General features: G+C 42.4%; 2 protein-coding genes across 7 annotated transcripts in view; one reads left to right on the top strand and one right to left on the bottom strand.

The window, feature by feature from the left end:
• The window catches only part of cilp (cartilage intermediate layer protein, nucleotide pyrophosphohydrolase), a 65,506-nt gene extending 56,597 nt beyond the window's left edge, over window positions 1–8,909 (top strand). For both annotated transcript variants that reach the window (XM_072565461.1, XM_072565459.1), the window contains one exon: window positions 1,078–8,909. In XM_072565461.1, coding sequence (XP_072421562.1) covers window positions 1,078–3,467 — 2,390 coding nt within the window. In that variant the 3' untranslated portion in view covers window positions 3,468–8,909. The remainder of the gene's footprint in view (window positions 1–1,077) is intronic.
• mtfmt (mitochondrial methionyl-tRNA formyltransferase) overlaps window positions 1–17,642 on the bottom strand; it is a 153,823-nt gene that overhangs the window by 85,889 nt on the left and 50,292 nt on the right. For 3 of the 5 annotated variants that reach the window (XM_072565463.1, XM_072565464.1, XM_072565465.1), the window contains one exon: window positions 15,056–15,526. The exons of the other annotated variants lie outside the window; for them this stretch is intronic. In XM_072565463.1, the coding sequence (XP_072421564.1) occupies window positions 15,299–15,526 (228 nt within the window). In that variant the 3' untranslated portion in view covers window positions 15,056–15,298. Of the gene's footprint in view, window positions 1–15,055; window positions 15,527–17,642 lie in introns of those variants that run through there. 5 annotated transcript variants of the gene reach the window in all.

Raw genomic sequence — 17,642 nt, 5'->3', positions numbered from 1 at the left:
TTATATAATGACAAAAAGTCGTGGACCCAGCACAGATCCTTGTGGCACTCCACTGGTCACAGGCCTCCAGTCTGAAAAACAACCCTTCACCACCGCCCTCTGTCTTCTACCTTCAAGCCAATTCTGTATCCAAATGGCTAGTTCACCCTGTATTCCCTGAGATCTAACCTTGCTAATCAGTCTCCCGTGGGAACCTTGTTGAATGCCTTACTGAAGTCCATATAGATCACATCCACCACACTGAAGTTGTAATATCCTTGAATTGATATGGTACAGAAGCAGTCCATTCTACTCACAATGTCTGTGCTGGCTGTCATAAGGAACAGTTCATGTTCTTTCTGAGCCCTCACCTCTTAGACCTGCATATTCATCCTTTTTAGATATGTGAAATGTTTGGAAACTGCAGAGAAATATAAAGCACTGAAGGAGGCCACTTTGTCCATTGTGGCAGCCAGCCAAAAAAACCTAACCCTTCCACCAATCTCTTAAAATTCATGTCTCTGAGTTGCTCTCTGCTATGAGAAATGTATTCTGTTGAGGCCCCTCACAATGCTGTACACTTCAATCAAACGTTTCCTCTTCAAAGAAGAAGAACCCCAGCCTATCAAATAAAGCTCATTGCTGCAATATTTCACTTTGGCGATGTCCTTGTAAATCTCCTCTGTCCACATCTTTAGTGAAATTAATTTTTGCGATTTAAATTTGTGCCAGCCTGGTCCAGTTGGTGGCATGGTCACCTCTGAGTAATGAGGTTGAAGTTCCAGCACACTAACATGGCATGACATGTCAATGCAGGATTGACAGAGTTTACTTAAAAAACAATTTGGACTTTTTGTGATCAGGTGGATGTTTAAGATATTGTGGCACTTTATGAAGGTAGGCAGTGAATGCTCATGTGATGGTGACCAGAATTTCACCCTCAAAATATACATCATAAAAAGTACTGAGCCTTTTACAGAATCTTCCTGTGTTCCCCAGACCGTGGGTCACCAATGTCTGAAATGCTTTGAGATTCTTCATAAAGCTGTGACATAAAATAAACATGTGGGTTTAAAATCACTGTTTTTATTTTGACAGCTCTTGGTGCTCCATCATGCAACCCCAAACCTGAGACCCACTTAATACAGCTCCCTTATGACTGTTACCAGAATCTGACTCAGTCATTTTACTACAATGTGGGAAAATGTTCTGTCACAACATGCAGTGGTGAGCATGAACCAGAGCCACGATGCAAAGACACAACAGCTTACTGCTGTGGGGCAGTGAAACTAGTGGAAAGGAAGATTTCCTGCACCAACTATATGCTTCCAATCAAGGTGGTCAGCAGGTGTGGTTGTCAGAAGTGTGTTGAAACCAGGGCAATTGTCCGTGGCCGTGCACTTGCTGCTGATAATGGTGAAGCCATGCGGTTTGGACTGATTTTCATGAGTGGAAAGAAGATTAGTATGACTGGGTTTAGAGGATCATTCTCCATCCAGGTTCCTGCAGACATTGATCGGCTAGTACTCACCTTTGTAGATCGGTATGGCAAGTTTGTGAACACAACAAAGATTCTTCCCTTTAACAAAAAAGGCAGCTCTGTCTATCATGAGATTAAACTTCTAAGGAAGAAGCCAGCAGTGACTTTGGATTGTTCTGTCAGCAATACCATCTCACTGGGAGCAATCGAAAACCAAAGTCCCATAGCGGAATTGGAGATTCCTCCCAACTCCTTCTACAGGCAGAATGGAGATATTTACAGGGGGTTAGTCAAAGCCAGTGTAACATTCCTAGATCCAAGGGATATCTCGTTAGCTTCAGCAGCCCAGAGTGATCTGAATTTCATTAATGAAGAAGGTGATGTTCTTCCTTTGAGGACATATGGCATGTTTTCTCTTGATTTTAGAGATGAAGCAGCAAAGGAAAGCCTCAATGCAGGACAAGTGAAGGTTTTTCTGGACTCTGCACAGGTTAAAATGCCAGAACACTTGGAGAAAATGAAGCTGTGGTCAATGAACCCTGAAACGGGCTTCTGGGAAGAAGAAGGTGATTTTACTTTTATTAGTATTCGACGAGGTAAACGAGAAGATAGAAAGTTTCTGGTGGGCAATATGGAGATTCGAGAGAGAAGACTTTTTAACCTTGATGTCCCTGAAAGCAGAAGGTGCTATGTTAAAGTTAGAACATTTCGAAGTGATCGATTTATGCCAAGCAATCAGATCGAAGGAGTTGTAGTGTCACTTATTAATGTGGAACCCATGTCAGGCTTTTCCTCGAATCCCAGAGCTTGGGGTCGGTTTGACAGTGTTATCACTGGTCCAAACGGAGCTTGCTTGCCAGCTTTCTGTGATGACCAGCAGCCAGATGCTTACTCCGCCTATGTGATGGCAACTCTAGCGGGAGAAGAACTTGAGGCAGTAGCATCTTTCCCAGATATGAACTCAAATACAATAGGTGTTCAGCAATCTTATTTCAATAAACTGCAGTATAGAAGATCAGACCATGAAGATGCCAATGTTAAAAAGACAGCTTTTAAAATAAATGTAGCCAAACCAACACCCACTGTCTCAGATGAAATGGATGGTCCTATTTACCGTTATGAAAATTTTAAAGAATGTGAAGAGGCTTCATTTAGTGCAGGTCATTTCCGCTTTTACAGAGTCGAAGGAGACAGTTATGCTTTTAACACTGTACCTTTCAATGAGGATGACCCAATGAGCTGGACAGAAGACTACCTTGCTTGGTGGCCGAGGCCACTGGAATTCAGAGCTTGTTATATAAAGGTCAAACTCCACAGCCCTCAAGAGATTACTGTGAGATCTCGAAACACAGGAGGGACTCATCCTCAGACAGTTGGAAATATTTACGGCATTCGTGATATGCGAAGCACCCGTGCTGTGGACCACTTGGGCATCTCTGCCGTTTGCTTGGAATTTAAGTGTAGTGGAATGCTCTATGACCAAGAACGCATTGACCGCACATTAGTGAAGATCATCCCTCAAGGTAAATGTCACAGAGAAAGTGTGAACAATATGTTACAGGAATATCTGGTCAACCACCTTCCTCTTGCTGTCAACAATGACTCCAGTGAATTTACCATGTTGGCTCCACTCGATCCCCTTGGCCATAACTATGGAATCTACACAGTAACTGATCAGGATCCAAGGACAGCCAAAGAAATAGCACTGGGGAGATGTTTTCATGGAAGTTCAGACAGTGTATCCAGAGTCATGAAGTCTAATGTTGGTGTGGCATTGACCTTTAATTGTGACGAGAAGCAGGAGCACCGGCAGAATATATTCCAAAGTCTGCAGAACTCTCCAAGATTCCCAGAGGTGAACAACATGAGCATGGGACGAAGAAAGAGAGGAAAAGAACAGAGAGATAATTTATTTGGTCTTCGTCAATTTAATAAATACAGAAAGCAGAGAATAGCTCCACGCAGAAAGCAATGGCAGAGGAACCTGCAGTTCAGTGCTCTAGATTAAACAAACCCTTCCCAACAAACAGGCTAACTTGAGAAGCTTGATTAGCCAATCACAAAATCAACACTTCCTAAAGAAGGAAGTCAATTCTGTTAATCCATTGAGCTGGGAGATAATTAATCTTTTTTTTGAAGTGCACAAATATAAATCCTATTTATTTTTGGTGGTATTTCAAAACATTTTTTTATCACTTACAATGTATTTGCAGCAAAAATATATTAGAAATCAAAATTAAACACCCTTAAATATAATTCGTAGCTTCAATCTGATCCAAGCTCTGTTCTTTTGATGCTATTATATTCTACTTAGAGTTAGTATTTTAAGATATGCATTCTTTTGTATAATAAATTGCTTCCATTTCAGATTTCCTTTACATATGGTTATTGCCTTAAGATTTATTTCATTTTATGATTTTATTTAATTTGAAAGATTTGTATGTGTTGCAAGACTATAGCAGCTGAGATTGTTGTCCTTAAAATGAGAACAGTCAACAGGTGATTTAATAGCAACGTTCAAAAGCATGGGAACATAGATTATATGAGCAGGAGTAGGCCATTAAGCCCATTGAGTGTGCTCTGCCGCTCAACTGGATCGTGAGAAATTATGTCAAGTGAGAGATCAGCAACCAGACATAACCTTTAAGGTAAGTGGCAAAATATTCAGAAGTTACAAGAGGGTTCATTTCTTTACACAGTAAATTATTAATCATAGAATCCCTACACCGAGGAAACAGGCCATTTGGCCCAACAGGTCCACACCGAACAGCATCCCACCTAGACCCAACCCCTACCCCTGTATTTCCCGTGGCTAACCTACCCAGTCTGCACGTCCCTGAATACTACAGGCAATTTCTGACAGCTAATCTGCCTAATATGCACATCTTTGGACTGTGGGAATAAACAGGAGCTCCCGGAGGAAACCCATACAGACATGGACAGAATGTGCAAACTCCACACAGTCAGTCACCCAAAGGGTCCCTGGCAGCAGTGCTAACCACTAAGCACCATTAATTGTAGGGCCTTGGGCTGTGTTGTAGAACAGAGGGACCTTGGGGTTCAGGTACATAATTAGAACATAGAACATAGAACAGTACAGCACAGAACAGGCCATTCAGCCCATGATGTTGTGCCGACCATTGATCCTCATGTATGCACCCTCAAATTTCTGTGACCATATGCATGTCCAGCAGTCTCTTAAATGTCCCCAATGATCTTGCTTCAACAACTGCTGCTGGCAACGCATTCCATGCTCTCACAACTCTCTGTGTAAAGAACCCGCCTCTGACATCCCCTCTATACTTTCCTCCAACCAGCTTAAAACTATGACCCCTCATGTTAGCCATTTCTGCCCTGGGAAGTAGTCTCTGGCTATCGACTCTATGCCTCTCATTATCTTGTATACCTCAATTAGGTCCCCTCCTCTGAACCCGCTCCAAAGCATCCACATCTTTCCTATAATAGGGTGACCAGAACTGGACGCAGTATTCCAAGTGCGGTCTAACCAAAGTTTTATAGAGCTGCAACAAGATCTCACAACTCTTAAACTCAATCCCCCTGTTAATGAAAGCCAAAACACCATATGCTTTCTTAACAACCCTGTCCACATGGGTGGCAATTTTAAGGGAACTATGTACCACACCATGATCCCTCTGTTCCTCCACACTGCCAAGAATCCTATCCTTAATCCTGTACTCAGCTTTCAAATTCGACCTTCCAAAATGCATCACCTCGCATTTATCCAGGTTGAACTCCATCTGCCACCTCTCAGCCCATCTCTGCATCCTGTCAATGTCCCACTGCAGCCTACAACAGCCCTCTATGCTGTCAACGACACCTCCAACCTTTGTGTCGTCTGCAAACTTGCTGACCCATCCTTCAATCCCCTCATCCAAGTCATTAATAAAAATTACAAACAGTAGAGGCCCAAGGACAGAGCCCTGTGGAACACCACTCACCACTGACTTCCAGTCAGAATATTTTCCTTCTACTACCACTCGCTGTCTTCTGTTGGCCAGCCAATTCTGTATCCAGACAGCTATATTCCCCGGAATCCCATTCCTCCTGACCTTCTGAATGAACCTACCATGGGGAACCTTATCAAATGCCTTGCTGAAGTCCATATACACCACATCCACAACTCGACCCTCATCAACTTTTCTAGTCACATCCTCAAAGAACTCGATAAAGTTTGTGAGGCATGACCTGCCCCTCACAAAGCCGTATTGACTGCATTTAATCAAGCCATGCTCTTCCAGATGGTCATAAATCCTATCCCTCAGAATCCTTTCTAACACCTTGCAGATGACAGACGTGAGACTGACTGGTCTGTAATTGCCAGGGATTTCCCTATTTCCTTTCTTGAAGAGAGGAATTACATTTGCCTCGCTCCAGTCCTCAGGTACGACTCCAGTAGAGAGCGAGGATGAAAAGATCTTCGCAAGTGGCAAAGCAAATGCATTTCTCGATTCCCAAAGCAGCCGAGGACAAATCTGGTCCAGGCCTGGCGACTTGTCAATCTTAATGTTTGACAAAATTTTCAAGCACATCAGCTTCCTCTATCTCTATCCATTCCAGCATGCACACTGGCTCTTCAAAGGTCTCATTCACTACAAAGTTCGTTTCTTTCATAAAGACAGAAGCAAAAAACTCATTTAGGGCTTCCCCTACCACCTCAGACTCCACACACAAATTCCCTATGCTATCCCTGATCAGCCCTACTCTTTCTTTGACCATTCTCTTATTCCTCACATAAGTGTAAAATGCCTTTATGTTCTCCCTACTCCGCTCTACCAAGCCTTTCTCGTGCCCTCTCCTGGCTCTCCTCAGACAATTTTTGAGCACCTTCCTTGCCTGCCTGTAATCCTCTAGAGCTGAGCTTGACCCTAGCTTCCTCCACCTTATGTAAGCTACTTTCTTCCTTTTGATGAGAAGCTCCACCGCTCTCGTCATCCAAGGTTCCTTTATCTTACCCCTTCTTGCCTGTCTCAGAGAGACATATTTATTCATCACTCGCAACAACTGTTCCTTAAACAGTCTCCACATGTCTATTGTGCCTTTACCATGGAACAATTGCTCCCAGTCCATGCTTCTTAACTCATGTCTAATCGCATCATAGTTTCCTCTTCCCCAATTAAATATCCTCCCATTTTGCTTAATCCTCTCCTTCTCCATAACTATGTAGAATGTGAGGCAGTTGTGGTCACTATCACCAAAGTGCTCTCCCACCACGAGATCTGATACCTGCCCCGGCTCGTTTCCGAGCACCAAGTCTAGAATGGCCTCTTCCCTCATCGGCCTGTCAACGTACTGAGTTAGGAAACCCTCCTGAACACACCTTACAAAAACAGCTCCATTCAAATCTTTAAAGTTTTCATCACATATAGATAGGATGGTTAAAAAAGGCATTTGTCATGCTTGCCTTCATTGCTCAGTCCCATTGAGACATTATGTTGAGATTGTATAGGACATTTGTGAGGCCCCTTCTGGAGTACTCTGCCGAGTTCAGGTCGCCTTGTTATAGGAAGGAAAGTAACAAGCAGGAGAGGGTTCAAAATGGATTTACCAGGGTATAGAAGGTTTGAGTTAAAAAGAAAGGCTAGATAGGCTGGGAATTTGTTTTCACTGGAGGTTGAGAGGTGAACTGATAGAAGTTAAAAAAAAATGACGGGTATAGATAGAGTTAATGGTAGTTGTCTTTTCCCCCAAGATGGGGATCTTCAAGACAAGAGGCCACACTTTTTAGATCGAAGGTGGTTCACTTGCGAAATGAATTTCCTGAGGAAGTGGTGGATGTGGATACAGTTACAACATTTAAAAGACATTTAGATAAGTATGTGAATAGGAAAGATTTGGAGCGATATGGGCCAGGAGCAGGCAGGGGGCACTAGTTTACTTTGGGATTATGTTCTGCATGGACTGGCTGGACTGAAGAGTCTGTTTCCCTGTTGTATGATTCAATGCTCTAAAAGAAGGTGAAACCTGTCATAGGCCCAGAGGACCATAAGCTGATCTCTCATCAGAGGCAGATGACTGGTGTTGTGTTTATCTTGAGTCACTATGAATTATTTGTTATATGAAATATCAGAAACAATGCAGGATGCAGGATCAATAAAAACTTCCAAAAGAAAATTGAATAATTGTTTCAAAACCAAATATCTGTAAAGTTGTTGGAAACGTTAAAAGGTGTGGGACTCTTTTAACCAATTTTGAGACATCAGGAGTATCAAATGCCATCCAAGAAATATTCAATTTCTGTTGGGAAAAAGATTGCAGTCAACAGCTATGGTGAGTCCCAAGAAACCTGGGAACAATGAGATTGTCACAGACTATAAAGAAATAGAGGATGTGCTGCAAAATAATTTGCAGGCATGACTTAGTGCCAGTATAGGAAGAGATTTATACTAAATATCTCAAAATAAAAACTACTGGATCATCAAAATTAAATTAAACTGACAGCGTTGGAAATGATACTAAACAGTGGCACATTCCAAGGAGGAGACAGTTGTTATCCCAGGGTTTCAAAGGATGAAAGTGAAGACATTGTGGGTGACCAAATATAATCTTCCAAAGTTTCATGGTTCAGGACCTATTCTTTTAGGTTGAAAAATAGTGAATGCCGGTAATATTTTGGAAAAGTGAGGAAGACAAAAACAATTACAGGATGACTGTATCTGGCAGGAAATTCGCAATTAATGACCGAGTAACTCAACACCTTGTAAACAGTCATCTGATCAAAGAAAGGTTACGTGGATTTGGAAATTATAGGTCATGACTCATAAAGCTGATTGAAATTTGAGGTGTACTTAAAATGGTAGACAGAGAAATATCTTCTGGAGGTCCATATTGAAAGTTTCTCGTAGAATATAGAAGATGGGAGCAAACTATTCACAACAATGAGCTCGCTTTGTTTTTAAACTCACTCGTAGAATGTGGCATCACTGGCTTGGCCAAGATCTATTGCCCATCACTAACTGCCCTTGAGAAGGTGGTGGTAAGCTTTCTTCTTGAACCACCGTAGTCCACCTACTCTGGGCTTAACCACAATTCCAGGATTTTGACCCAGCAAATGCTCTACCATTCAACACAATCACAAGCTTGGGCTTCACGTCACTTTTGTGCCCACTTCTCACATCCTTCAATTCACTGAGATCTCAAATCTATCTACCCAAGCTTAAAATATATAGCCTATCACTTTCAACATCCCATTGTGGATATTTCAATGAAATCACCAGTCATCCTTCTAAAGTTCACTTTGCATCATGGTTACATTCCTGAAAGTTGCAAAGTAAAACAAGTTATATGATAGGTTCCCATTGAGATCAGTATAACAACTGGCGTTAGGTTCCTTTGAACATTACTTGCTCAGAAATAAACAATGTACAAGTTTAAATACTGTACCATATGTGTGCAATGCTGTGTATTCTTTACTGAAATAACTTGCAAAATAAAATCACTAAATATTAAAAATGTAGTCAGATATTTCCTGATCTTTCTCAGCAGAAAATCCCTTCATACTATTTCAACTTCATGTTTCACATTACTGAATGCCTACATTCATAAATAAATACTCTTTAAAATAAAAATATTTTTAAATAATATAGAAACTTCACTGTAAATATAATTACTATAAAGAAATTATGGAATTAAACCGACCTGACAAAAAGTTTTAATTTATTGGCTCCATCTGGTGGTTGACGCTGGTCAGTACAAGGAGAACTATTTGCACTAAACAACTTAGTGCAAGGTCAAAATTAAAATTCAATTCAATTCAATTTATTGTCACGTGTACCGAGGTACAATGAAAAGCTTTGTCTTGTGAGCAATGCAGACAGATCACATAGCTAAATAGCATAGATAAGTAAGTAATAGGTAAACAGGGGCAAAAACAAAAACACAGGTACAGGTGAATGCTCAGAGTCTGAGAGTCTAACAGTAGCGTAGAAACTGTTTCGAAACTGGCTGGTGCGTGTTCAGGCTTCTGTATCTTCTCCCCAGTGGCAGAGATTGTAGAAAAGCATTGCCAGAGTGGGATGGATCTTTGAGAATGCTGGCAGCCTTCCTTGACAGCGGGCCTGGTAGACAGATTTTCAAGATGGGAGCGTGGCCTTTGTGATTGTCGAGTTGACCACTCTCTGTAACCGTCTCTGATCTTGAATGGTACAATTACCATAGTGATACATCCATGCAGAATGCTCTCGATGGCACACCTATAAAAGTTGGCAAGAGTATTCAAAGTTATGCCAAATTTTCTCAGCTGCCTGAGGAAGAGGAGTCGTAGTTGGGCCTTTGTGGGCCAGTGCGTCCACATGAAGAGTCCAAGAAAGCTTGTTGTGGATGACCACTCCCAGGAGCTTAACATTCTCCACTCGTTCCACTTCTGTGCTGTTAATGTGTAGGGGGGGCATGAGTAACATCCCACCGAATGTCAATAATGAGGTCCTTGGTTTTGTTGGCATTGAGAGCTAGGTTGTTCTCTATGCACCATTTTCCCAGGTCTTCCACTGCCTGTCTGCAATCTGTTTTTGTCGTCATCTGAAATGTGACCAACTATGGTGGTGTCATCAGCGAACTTGAAAATGGCATTAGTCTGGTATTTGGCAACACTGTCATGGGTATACAGTGAGTACAGTAGGGGGCTGAGTACACACCCCTTGGGGGCTCCAGTGTTGAGTGTTACTGAGGATGAAATATTGTCCCCAGTCTTCACTGTTTGTGGCCTGTGGGTCAGGAAACTGAGGATCCATTTGCAGAGAGTGGGGCTTAGTCCAAGATCACAGAGTTTAGTAATCAGTCGCTAGGGATAATAGTGCTGAAGGCTGAACTGTAGTCAATGAGTAGGATTCTTAGGTCGCTGTTCTTGGTGTTCGAGGGAGGAGTGAAGGACAAGTGATATGGTATCTGATGTGGACCTTCTGGTCTGATAGGCAAACTGGAGTTGGTCAAGAGTGGTGGGAGGCTGGAGTTGATTAATGCCATGACAGGCCTTTCAAAGCACTTCATGACCACCGAAGTTGGGGCCACTGGGCGGTAGTCATTGAGACATGCTGCATGAGCCTTCCTAAACACAGGGATGATGTTGGCCTCTTGAAACAGGCAGGGACGTAGCCTGCTGTAGGGAGAGGTCGAAGATATCCAAGAAGACCTCTGCCAGTTGATCTGCACATGCTCTGAGTGTACGGCCTGGTACTCCGTCTGGTCCTATTGCTTTCCTTGAATTCACATGAAGGAAAACTGATCTGACCTCTGATGCAGTGACTGTTGGGATTGGTTCATCAGGACTTGTCAGAATAGGTGTTACCTCTCCACTGAAATTCTGCTCAAAGCGAGCATAGAAAGCGTTGAGATGATCTTGCAGTGTCTCTTTTTAGAACTTGTGATGTCATTCAGTCCTTGCCATAGTCACCAGGTATCTGTCTGGGTGAAGGAGCAGCGTGACAAAAGCTAGTGCTTCCAAATAAACCTGTTGGACTATAACCTGGTGTTGTGTGATTTTTAACTTTGTACACCCCAGTCCAACACTGGCACCTCTTAATCAAGGCCAGAATAGCAGCGTGGAGAAAAGCAGGTACCAGTGTTTTGAAGGCAGCAATAGAAAATGGTTGAGGGTGCTGGGGTCTGCAGATGGGATTGAGAGGGACTGAAGTAAAGGGGCATGAACTGGGCAATGGCAAAAACTCAGTCAGGACTAAAAATGGCAGCTGAAACTTGGAACAAAGCAGGTTTTGACTGCAGACAGGCACCAGAACAGGAATCTGTGACAAGCAGCATTAAACTGCAACTCAGCTTACTAACTAAATATAAGTGTCACTATTTTATCAACAAGATGAAAACAAAATAATGTTAATTTTAAATGGGAACTTATAGCTCCAATTTATTCAGCCTCTAATCATAGAGCTACTCTGTCATTCAATCTAGTGAGCAAAGAGATCAAATGACTATTCACTAAATTTGAAGCCAAGAAACTGAAAGCAAGTAATTCAGAAATTAGCTAACAGTAGGTGACACAAAGTAAGAACAACAGGCAGAGACTCTCATTGGCAGAATGCACGAGTGTTTCCTAGAGACTGTATGGGCAATTCACCTAACCTGCACATCTTTTAATTGTGGGAGGAAACTGGAGCACCAGGAGGAAACCCACACAGACACAGGGAGAAAGTGCAAACTCCACACAGACAGTCGCTGAAAGTGGGACTCAAACCTGGGTCCCTGGTGCTGTGAGGCAGCAGTGCTAACCACTGTGCCGCCCCATCCTGTAGACTCTGTATTAGGATCTCAAATATTCTTAATCATAGGTGAAGGACTTGGATAATGGAACAGAAAATCATATACCCAAATGTACTAAGCTAATGACACAATGTTAGACAGAATTGTAAGTAGTATATCTGGCAGCATAACATTGCAAAATAAATACAAATTAGATACAAAAATGAGCAGAACTGTGGCAGTGGATTTCAATTCTGACTTGTGGTGCCAAACATTTAGCAGTGAGTCACATAATTTTTAATTTCTGAAGTATTATCCCAGACTCAGAATATTAACTATTTCCCCAGCATTCTTACTGGAGTGTTTGTTCCTGCTTGCATGTTCAGTATAGGGCCTTGGTGAGATCCTACCTGGAATAGTGTGTGCAGTTTTGGTCTCCTTATCTGAGGAATGATGCTCTTGCGACAGAGGGACAGCTGCAAAGGTTTACCCAACTGATTCTGGGGATGGTTGCAATGGTGCATATGGAGAGGTTGAATGGACAATGTTTGCTGGAATTCAGAAGAATGAGGAGGGAATCTCAGAAATTGATAAAAGTCTAATAGGCATAGACATGAATGAAGGAAGAATGCTCCCGGTGGCAGAAGACTCCAGAACCTGGGATCACATCCAAGTATATGGAGTATACCATTTACAATTTAGAAACGTAGCAATTTCTTTACTCAGAACTGGTGAGCCTCTAGAACTCTCTGTCACAGAAAGCAGTCAAGGCCACAATATGATTGATTTCAAAGAGTTGGATATAGCACTTGGAGCGAAAGACATCAAAGGATATGGAGGAAGAGCAGCAACAAACCCCACTGATTGAGATGATCAGCCATTATTATAATGAATGACAGAGAGGCTCAAAGGATCAAATGGCCGATTCCTGCTCCTATTTTCTATGTCTGAATATTCGAAGATAAAGACATGCATCCCAAACTGCCAAGTGCCTCTGGTCCATTCCAGGGGTTAAGTAGAAAGGCATCAATGCATCCTGAAAAAAACAGGTGTAACTTGCAATTCTATTGTGTAAGAGCTTTTTTTTCTTTGAGAGATGCTTGTCTTGATAGCAGGTAATACACAATACCATTCCAGACCGTTCAAGATTTGATTTATTTCTTGTCACATGTATCAAAGTACAGTGAAAAGCTCGGTTTATGAGCAGTACAGGTAGATCATAGTAAGCAAGGATGTACAGATCAGAAAGACTTAGACAGAGGCATACAGGTTGCATTGCACAGGGTATGCACTAGGCGAGAGTGACATTAGCAAGGTCAGTATTATTTGAGGCTAGAGAGCCCATTCATCAGTCTAATAACAGCTGGGAAGAAAAAGCTGTTCCTGAACCTGCTGGGCTGCATGTGTTCAGGCTTCTGTATCTTCTGTTTGACAGAAGAGGTTGTAGGAGATCGTTACCAGGGTGCAATATGTCCTTGATGATGTTGGCAGCCTTTATCCAGCAGCGAGTGAGCACTGTAATGGAGTCAATGGATGGAAGGCTGGCTGTGCACACCACCTTCTGTTGTTTCTTACGATCCTGGGCAGAGTGCTTGCCATATCAGGCTGTGATGCACCAGACAATACATTTTCAATGGTGTATCTATGGAAGTTGGTGAGGATCCTTATGGACCCTCTGGAGCTGCCTAGGAAGAAACATTGTTGTGCCTTCTTGACTGTTGCATCTACGTGGGAAGTCCAGGGCAGATGGTCAGTTATCTACCATTCACTATGATCATGATTGATCCTCTATCTCAATGCCATTTTCCTGCTTTCCTCTCCATATCCCTTGATGCTCTTCATACCAAAGAAAATCAATCTATTTCTTGAATGTAATCAGGAATCCAGCCTCACAGCCTTCCAGGATATGATCAGAGGGACCTTCATATACAAACCCATCCATCCTTTAAGGGACATGTGGATAAAGATTAAGAAGGTATTGGGATCATCTCTTATATAAATGTCAAGGCATAGAGTATGACAGCAGGGAAATTATGCTGAAACTGCTAAACCAAAACTAAAAGTATTGGTGGCAGTTCTGGAATCCTTATTTTTGGTGGGATGTGATAGCAGTGGGGATGGTGTAAGAGAGATTTACCAGGATCTTGCCCAGGCTGGAGAATTTGAGTTATGAAGAGAGATAGGATAGACCGGTGTTGCTTTCCTTACAGCAAGGAGACACGGGGACATGATTAAGATGTATAAAATTGAGGGGCATAGACAGGTTAGATAAGGAGGTGACTTTTCCCCTTGATGGAGAGATCAATGACTGGGGGGAGGGGCATAGATTTGAGGTAAGGGGTAGGATGTTTCAATTAGATGTGAGGAAACATTTTTTCACTGAGGGCAGTGGGAATTGTTGACCTACATTGGTTCCTGGTTACTTAGCATCTCAAATTAAATAATCTAATTGTTTTAAATCCTCTATTGCCTCACATGTCCGCACCTGCACATGAGGTTCTCCAATGGTCCTGATTTCCCCATTGTTTGGAGCCATGCTATCAACTATTCAACCCTAGGATCTGAAAGTAGTTCTTCAAATCTTTATTCCTCTTTACTCTTCTCCCTTAAGCAGTTCCTCAAAACACTCAGCTCAAATGTCCAGCACAATTCCTATTAGCTCTGTGTTGTGGTTCTGTTCGCCGAGCTGGGAATTTGTCTTGCAAACATTTTGTCCCCTGTCTTGGTGACATCGTCAGTGCTTGGGAGCCTCCTGTGAAGCGCTTCTGTGCTGTTTCCTCCGGCATTTATAGTGGCCTGTCTCTGCCGCTTCCGGTTGTCAGTTCGAGCTGTCCGCTGTAGTGGCCGGTATATTGGGTCCAGGTCGATGTATTTGTTGATAGAGTCTGTGGATGAGTGCCATGCCTCCAGGAATTCCCTGGCTGTTCTCTGTTTGGCTTGCCCTATAATAGTAGTGTTGTCCCAGTCGAATTCATGTTGCTTGTCATCTGTGTGTGTGGCTACTAAGGATAGCTGGTCGTGTCGTTTCGTGGCTAGTTGGTGTTCGTGTATACGGATCGTTAACTGTCTTCCTGTTTGTCCGATGTAGTGTTTTCTGCAGTCCTTGCATGGGATTTTGTACACTACATTGGTTTTGCTCTTTCTATTAGCTCTTTCTTTAACCATGTGTCAACTTACTTTAACCATAGAGATGAAGCATCTTGGACCATGTGTTTACATAGAATGTACTATATGAATGCAAGTCATTGCTGTTATTAACTTGTGACTCAACTGATTTCTGATGAAAGAAAACCAATATTTAGGGACAGATGGAAAAATGTTTGTCTCTAATGTTAAATTAACATGAAAATACAGAATGCACATGTAGTCCACAACATGGTGACAGCAGGATCACAGAGAATAATTAGGAATTTAATTTGATATTAAAGTGGAACATAGCAATTTTTTTTAATGATGCTAGAAGTTACATTTCTGACCAAGTTGCCCTGATAGTTTTATCATGCTTTTACCAAGTCTCTGCCTCGTTTCTTGAACTACCAGGCATGGCTGGCTTCACATTTCATGGTATGCAGACCATCCAAGTCACAACATTACTGGACACAAAAAAATGAGAGATTTAAAAAGCACTGGGGTTTAATTACACCAGATGGAAGCATTTAAATTATTAACATCAAGCAACAATCCAGTTCTTTTTGACAGTTTCGCTTTGGTCTTTCTTTCAGGTTTGTATGTTTGAAATCTAGTTGCCATTTGATTTACTTTACTTCCTTTTTGAAAGTATGGATGGAGGTACCCATTATAAAAGTCAGCAGCTGAGAGATCCTTCTTCAGCACCACTCGCTTGAAGCCTGACCATCCATTCTAAAGAGAAACATGTTCATGATTAACTAATTGTTGCTGAAGTGGAGAAGGTTTGCAGTTTTACATTAGGTTATGTAGTGACAGAGACAGGCCATTCAGCCCAATCATTCCCTGTAGACATTCATGTTGCACACTTACCTCCTCCCATCGAGATGAGAAACAATCTATTGTAGTAAGCACCCATTCCCTTCTCTTTCCCATTTGCCCTCCAGCTTGGTGTAATTCGCAAATTTAGAAGTCATGGTTTTGACTCCAAAACTTAAATGGTTAAATATAGCCCCAGCATTGAGCCTGGTCAGACACCACTTCCTATCTCCTGCCATTCTGAATTTTACAAATTTGTATCTTTTTACTCCCATCCTTCTAAACATTCTGCTCTGAAGCTGAACACCAATCACTGGAGAGGGTGACTCCACAAATATCCCCATCCTAAATGATGGAAAAGCCAAGTACATCAGCGCAAAAGAAAAGGCTGAAGCATTTGCGGCTATCTTCAGCCGAAAGTGCCAAATGCATGATCCATTTCAGCTTCCTTCAGTGGTCCCCAGGATCACAGATACAGTCTTCAACCAATTTAATCCACTCCATGTGATATCAGGAAACAGTTGGAGTCCTGGATACTGCAAAGGCTATGGGCTCTGACAACATTCCAGCAATCATACTGAAAACGTGTCTCCAGAACTTGCTGGTCTCAGAGCCACGTTGTCCCTGGACAGTTGCAAAATTGGCATCTGGCAAACAATGAGGAAAATTGCCCAGGTATGCCCTGTACACAATAAAATAGACAAATCAAACCCAGCCATTTACTGCCCCATCAGTCTACTCCTGATTATCAGTGAAGTGATGAAAGGTGCCATCAACTGTGCTATCGAGCAGCACCTGCTCAGCGATGCCCAGTCTGGGTTCCACCAGGGCCACTCAGCTCCTGACCTCATTATTTGGTTCAGACATGGACAAATGAGTTGAATGAGAGTGACAACCCTCAGCATCAAGGCTGCATTTGACTGAACGTGGCATCAAGGAGGCACAGCAAAACTGGAATCAATGGATATCAGGGAGCAAACTGTCCACCACAAGCAAGGATATAAATTCTTGGATCACTGGGGTATGTTTTACGGTAAGGATAAATTATACAAGAGGGACGGGTTGTACCTTAATAGGTGGGGGACCAGCATTCTGGCAGGCAGGTTTGCCACTGCAACACAGATGTGTTTAAATTAAGCAGGTGGAGGGGACACAAACTGGAATTTAAGAAGGAAGTTAAAGGGCAAGTGAGAATAAGAGAAGTTAAGAAAGACAATAGAATCAATGAAACAGAAAACTCAAGAAGGAGTCATACAGGATGGTCAAGTGAAATAGGGATTGATTGGAAGGGTGAGGGGAGTAACAAATTTAAAATATTATATATCTTATGCTTTGTGCATTCATATAAGGTGGATGAGCTTGAGGCGCAGTTGGAAATCAGCAGGTACAATATTGTGGGGATAACGGAGACGTGGCTTCAAGTGGATTAGGCCTGGGAAATGAATATTCAAGACTATACGTGCTATGGAAAGGACAGACTGACAGGCAGAGGGGGTGGAGTGGCCCTATCGGTGAGGAATGATATTCAGTCCCTTGAGGGGGGGGAAATAGAATCAGGAGATGTAGAGTCAGTATAGATAGAGCTGAGAAATTCTAAGGGTAGAAAGACCCTAATGGGAGTTATATACAGGTCCCCAAACAGTAGTCTGGATGTAGTGTGTAAGTTGAATAAGGAGCTGAAATTGGCCTGTCGCAAAGGTATTACTACAGTTGTTATGGGGGATTTCAACATACAGGTAGACTGGGAGAATCAGGATGGTACTGGACCCCACGAAAGTATGTTTGTGGAGTGCCTTTGAGATGGATTCTTAGAACAGCTTGTACTGGAGCTTACCAGGGAGAAGGCAATTCTGGATCTGGTGTTGTGCAACGAACCGGATTTGATCAGAGACCTCGAAGTAAAGGAGCCATTAGAAGGTAGTGACCATAATAAGTTTTAATCTGCGATTTGAGATGGAGAAGGGAGAATTGGAAGTGTCAGTATTGCAGTTGAACAAAGAACTATGGAGCTATGAGGGAGGAGCTGGCCAAA

The sequence above is a fragment of the Chiloscyllium punctatum genome, chromosome 48 (assembly GCF_047496795.1).
Source record: "Chiloscyllium punctatum isolate Juve2018m chromosome 48, sChiPun1.3, whole genome shotgun sequence".
Lineage (NCBI taxonomy): Eukaryota > Metazoa > Chordata > Chondrichthyes > Orectolobiformes > Hemiscylliidae > Chiloscyllium > Chiloscyllium punctatum.
The sequence above is the reverse complement of the archived record's forward strand: the minus strand, read 5'-3'. Positions and strand labels throughout refer to the sequence as shown.